The sequence below is a fragment of the Vicia villosa genome, linkage group LG6 (genome assembly GCF_029867415.1).
Source record: "Vicia villosa cultivar HV-30 ecotype Madison, WI linkage group LG6, Vvil1.0, whole genome shotgun sequence".
In the NCBI taxonomy this organism is placed as follows: domain Eukaryota; kingdom Viridiplantae; phylum Streptophyta; class Magnoliopsida; order Fabales; family Fabaceae; genus Vicia; species Vicia villosa.
In genome coordinates this window covers 90770990-90775947 of record NC_081185.1, presented here as the reverse complement: position 1 = coordinate 90775947, position 4958 = coordinate 90770990, and the positions used below count along the sequence as shown (strand labels likewise).

The 4958-nt window shown below is 41.3% G+C and overlaps 2 protein-coding genes across 2 annotated transcripts; both read right to left on the bottom strand.

Moving 5' to 3' along the window:
* Positions 1-258: 258 nt before the first annotated feature.
* LOC131614122 (uncharacterized) lies at positions 259-972 on the bottom strand. Its single transcript, XM_058885749.1, has one exon. It carries the CDS (start codon positions 970-972, stop codon positions 259-261), a length of 714 nt encoding a protein of 237 aa, XP_058741732.1.
* Positions 973-3146: 2174 nt separating this feature from the next.
* Positions 3147-4545, bottom strand: LOC131614120 (uncharacterized). Its single transcript, XM_058885748.1, has 2 exons — positions 3657-4545; positions 3147-3154 (listed from the first exon to the last, which is right to left on the bottom strand). Exons 1-2 carry the CDS (start codon positions 4543-4545, stop codon positions 3147-3149), a joined length of 897 nt encoding a protein of 298 aa, XP_058741731.1.
* Between the last annotated feature and the right edge of the window lie 413 nt (positions 4546-4958).

Sequence of the window (4958 nt, the reverse complement as noted above, 5' to 3'; positions counted from 1 at the left end):
ACTTGTAGAGTAGACACGTCAAGGCAATGAAAACCCATCAACAACTCTCTGATACACTTAGGTGACATATAAAAATGAATGGCAGAGTTACAATGACTTAAATCCATTTCCAAGTGGTTGTCAGCCATTTTCAGAACCATGAGTAACAATCTCTGAACATCGTCAACTTCAACCTCTTTGGTGCTTCCTTTTGCAGCTGAACAACTTCCTTTTCCGCTTGCTTCGACTAATTCCATTTTTTCAACGCATTTAGCATTATCAGTACTTTGCGATACCCTCCACGAGATAATACATGTGGGTATAGTTTACATACTCTTTTCTGTATAATATGCAATCATTAGGACATGCATGTATCTTTTCATACTCCAAACCCATCGGACACAGTATTTTCTTCGCCTCGTAATAACGATTTGGCAGTACGTTACCTTCTGGAAGCATTTGTGTCAACAGTTCAAGCAATTCTGTAAAACTTTTGTCGGTCCACCCGTTAATTGCCTTCAGATTAAACAATTTTAACACGACTGACAAACGTGTAAAATTTGTGCATCCCGGGTACAAAGGTGTATCCTTGTCATTGCATAAACTATCATACGCATGTGCCCTCTTAAACGAATCTTGTCCAATATCACACATCATGTCTTCCAGACGATCATCCATTTCTACACTAACATTATCTCTTTGGGACACATTTGAATTTTCTACCACTTCACCGTGCCATATCCATTGTGTATAGTTTTGACAAATCCCTTCACAAATTAGATGATCCATGATTTTTTTCTTACTAAGCTTTGGTTCTTTATTTGCACAACGAACACATGGACAGAGAAAAAGCGTAGGGTGACTATCTTCAGCATTACTTTTAGGAGGAGGAAGATCTTTTTTAGCATTACTTTCAGCAAACTCTAAAAATTCCATCACCCCATGTTCGTACTCATCACTTAATCGATTAGCTCTCATCCAACTACGATCCATACCTACAACGTAAACTTTGTTCAATATTTATTTAAATTTATATTTTGTACTATTTTTATTTTATTGTATGTGATAACTATTTTTTGAATTTTAATTCAAAGAATAAATTTGTAAAATTATATATATATATATATATATATATATATATATATATATATATATATATATATATATATATATATATATATATATATATATATATATATATATATATATATATATATATATATATATATATAGGGGCGGAGCTTTTAAGGAGCCCAAGGGTGCCATAGCACCCCTCATTTTTTCTAATACATGCACATGAAATAATATAAAAGGCACAGACAAAAGAGCAATGCGTGGCAGGGATAAAGAATAGTAATAAAGTACTAACTATTTAAGAGTTTTTTAGTGACTCCAAATTTTTTATTTAATTTACAAAATTTCGTGAAATTCTTTTTTTTATTTGATTGTTTTAAGAATTTTAGTTTGGGTTAATTTGAGCTTTTACCTTTTTCTTTTCTATATTTTTTTCTTTCTATGACAAATGAATAAAATTTGTCAATTTATGTTTCAATTTTTTTTACTCATCTATTCTTCAATTACTAATCGTATTTTTTTTTAAAATAATACTAATCGTTTTTTTTTTTGGTTAAACGTTACAAATCATATTTTGAGTATATTGATTTGTTTAAAAAATAAGTATATAATGATTAAACATGTAATTTATTATTAATGATTTGTTCTTCAATTACTCATGTGTTCTTCAATTTTTTTATTCTATTTCTATTAGTAATTTATTTGTCCAGAATAAGGCAGGACAAATTCACCTATCAGGTAGGTTGCAAGAGCATCAAGAACCAACAAAATGAACAATATTCTCACCACCATGTCAAGTATACTGCGTAGGATTAATTTCAATAGTATTATTTATTAGGAAGAAAAAAAATTAGCTGAATAAAGCAATCTTCCATAAAAACAATATTTGATCCATATTACTAGTGCACCTTAATATTTTTTCACTAGCTGTTCTATACTTTGACCTTTAAATTAAGTTCGAAACCATGGGTATTTTTAAAATACTGAATTACTGGTACGCACCCATACCAAGTACACATACGGTTTTAGAAATTTTGCGTTTCAGTATCGAATTAGAATCGGTACGTCTAAAGACCAATAAAGCGATCAATACTTTTCAGTTAAAAAAATACTAGTTGCTAATCTTTAACAATAAATATAATAACTGAAATTATATAGTAGTTATAGAATTTAGTGATCGAATAGCATTAGCTAATATCCATACGTGTAAATACACCCAACCAAAACCGACTCAAACTTTTCAAACAGAGGTAAATTTTCCCCATTGAAGATTGATTACGTTGCAGTTACTATAATAAAAATGTGGATTTTCCCCATTGAAGATTGATTACGTTGCAGTTACTATAATAAATTTTCCCTATTTGGAGCAAAGAACCAACAATAGCTCTCAATTTCATCCCATAATAAAAATGCAAAAGCCTTCTACATTTGGGTTTATTGTACTAATAGATGTTGACGGCGGCGGAAAAAAGCCACATACCTTGTTGACGGCGGCGGCTGAAATCGTGGGGGTTGGGCGAGACGGCGTCGCGGGAACGAGTGCAACGGCGGAAATCGTGCTCCAAACGAGACGGCGTTGCGGGAACGAGAGTGGGAGGCCGGCGTTGGGAGGGCTGGAACGAGATGCAGCGGCGGGAGTGGGAGGCCGGCGTTGGAGTTGTAGTGTTGGGAGATGCAGCGGCGTTGGAGTTGTAGTGTTGGAATATCGCGTGAAGATGAAAATGAAAATGTGTTTGTTGTTTTGAAAGGGGCTAGGGTTTAATGAAAAAAAGCTACTTTTCCCATCGGTTTAGAAAACGGGCCGAAGGGAAATCCAGGAGAGCCCATTACTTTTCCCATCGGGTGGAGAATGGGTTGATGTAAAAGTCCAACGGTCCAAGTTTGCCACAGATTTCCCATCGGTTTTGCTATGGCCCGATGGGAAAGCCCTTATAATCCAATTTCATTTTATTTACAAGTTTGCCACCACATTTGTTTTTCCATCATTTGAATAAATTACCTGATGTAAAATCACTAAATTCAATTTTTTTCCCATCAATTAGTTATTTAAGCTGATGTAAAATCATTTAATAAATATTTCTCACATCATATATTTATATACCTGATGTAAAAACTGTTTATCAAATGTCAAATTTGTAGTAGTGGCACCTTCTCAATCTTAATGGCCTTCTTGAAGTCACTACCGGGGAGTAGTCCTCGCTCCAAGATGTATCTCTTCATGTAGTCGGCCGTCTGCACTTGGACGGCCTCCTTGTTGAATCTTTCAAGGTAATCCCGAAGAGGTTCGTTGGGTCCTTGTATCATGGCCTCGAGATTGGCTTCCGATTTTGGTTGTCGTCGGGAGGCTGTGAAGTGGCTCAAGAAGAGTTCTTTGAGCTCGGTCCAGGAATGGATGGAGTTCGGAGGGAGGTTCCTGTACCAATTCATCGCTCCCTTCCTGAGGGTGGTCGGGAAAATGCGGCACTTGATCGAGCCTCTGACGACGTGATAGTCCATGACCGCTTCGATGCTCCGAATATGGTCGTCGGGGTCAGTGGTCCCGTCGTATTGGTCCAATACTGGCGGTTTTTCCATCCCCCGAGGGAGGTGGGCTCTCCGGATACTGCCGGACAAGGGGCTGCGAAAGTCCTCCTCGTCGCTTGGTCCCGGTGAAGTGTAGTGTCTGTTTCGCCGGGGTTTTCCTTGATTATCGTCCGAACTGGTACGGTTGTCCCGAGGGGGACGTTCGCCAGGTTTCGGTGCAGCTTTGGAAGGGCCCCGATGATCCTGTTCGGGGGAGGGGCTTCTCGCTTCAGTGGCTTCTGGCCTCTGGTTCTTCTTGCTATTTCTTGGCGGAAAACGGGAACGTGTCCTCCGGCGGCGATATCTTCTTGGTGGAGACCTTGAAGAGGATGGGGAACGCCGGCGGTACCTCCTTGGCGGTGAGCGCGAGGAGGAATAGGAGCGTGACGTGTAGTGCTTCCTCGGAGGGGAGCGACGTCGTCGCTGTCTTTCCAGCTCGTGAATTCGGTCGTCCTGAATTTGGAGGAGGCTGTTTGTTAGTTGTATTTCTTTGAGCAAACGGACGGTGATGGGGTCAGCGTCCTCGGGAATGTTGAGCGGCTCCTCTTCTTCTCCGTGGCGGGCTCTCCGCCTTTCGGAGGTGTGGGTGAATGAGGAAGCAGCCTGCCCGTCTCTGGTGTCGGCCTCATTCACATTCTGGGCATGTTCTGGCCCATTGTGAGTTCGGTGCTGCCCGTCCTCCCCGTTTTGAACGTGTCCTTCGGGAGGGACTTGGTCAACGTTCTGAACCTGTTGGAGGCCCTGCAGCTGCTGGATGCTATGGATCTGCTGCCTCCTGGGTGGTGAGGCTTCATGCCCGGGCCTTCTTTGCCCGGTGGGGGTATGCCGATTTCCCACCTGTCGACGACGATTCGCCCCGTCATGGGTGGACTCGTCGATCAGGTGTTGCAGGAGGAAGGGATCAGCACTCGGGATGTTGTTGTCAGCCATGACGATTGGAAAAGGATTAGCTTTGATCTTTGTTTTTCTAAAGACGGGGAAGCAAGTTTCCCACAGACGGCGCCACTGATCGTACTTGATCAGGAGAATCGTCGTAGGCTGCTCGGACTGGATCTTCTAGGAAGGAGGAGGGGGGGGGTGTACCTGCAAGGTACTCCGATGCCAAAGTAAGAAGACGAGCAAAGGAGTGCAAGTACTAGCTAAAGGTTAGAAGGAAGTGAATACCTGACCCTCTACTGAGAGAGGGTATTTATAGCCCCCAGCGCTGGGCCATGATCACACTAGTGGACTGGATTTCCAGGCCCAACTAGGAGACTGCCAGGTTTCCTAGGCGGAAATATCGGAGGTGCGTGATGCCCTCTGTCCTGGTTAACCGCTCCGGAATCCAAGGGAGACGCGGTCTT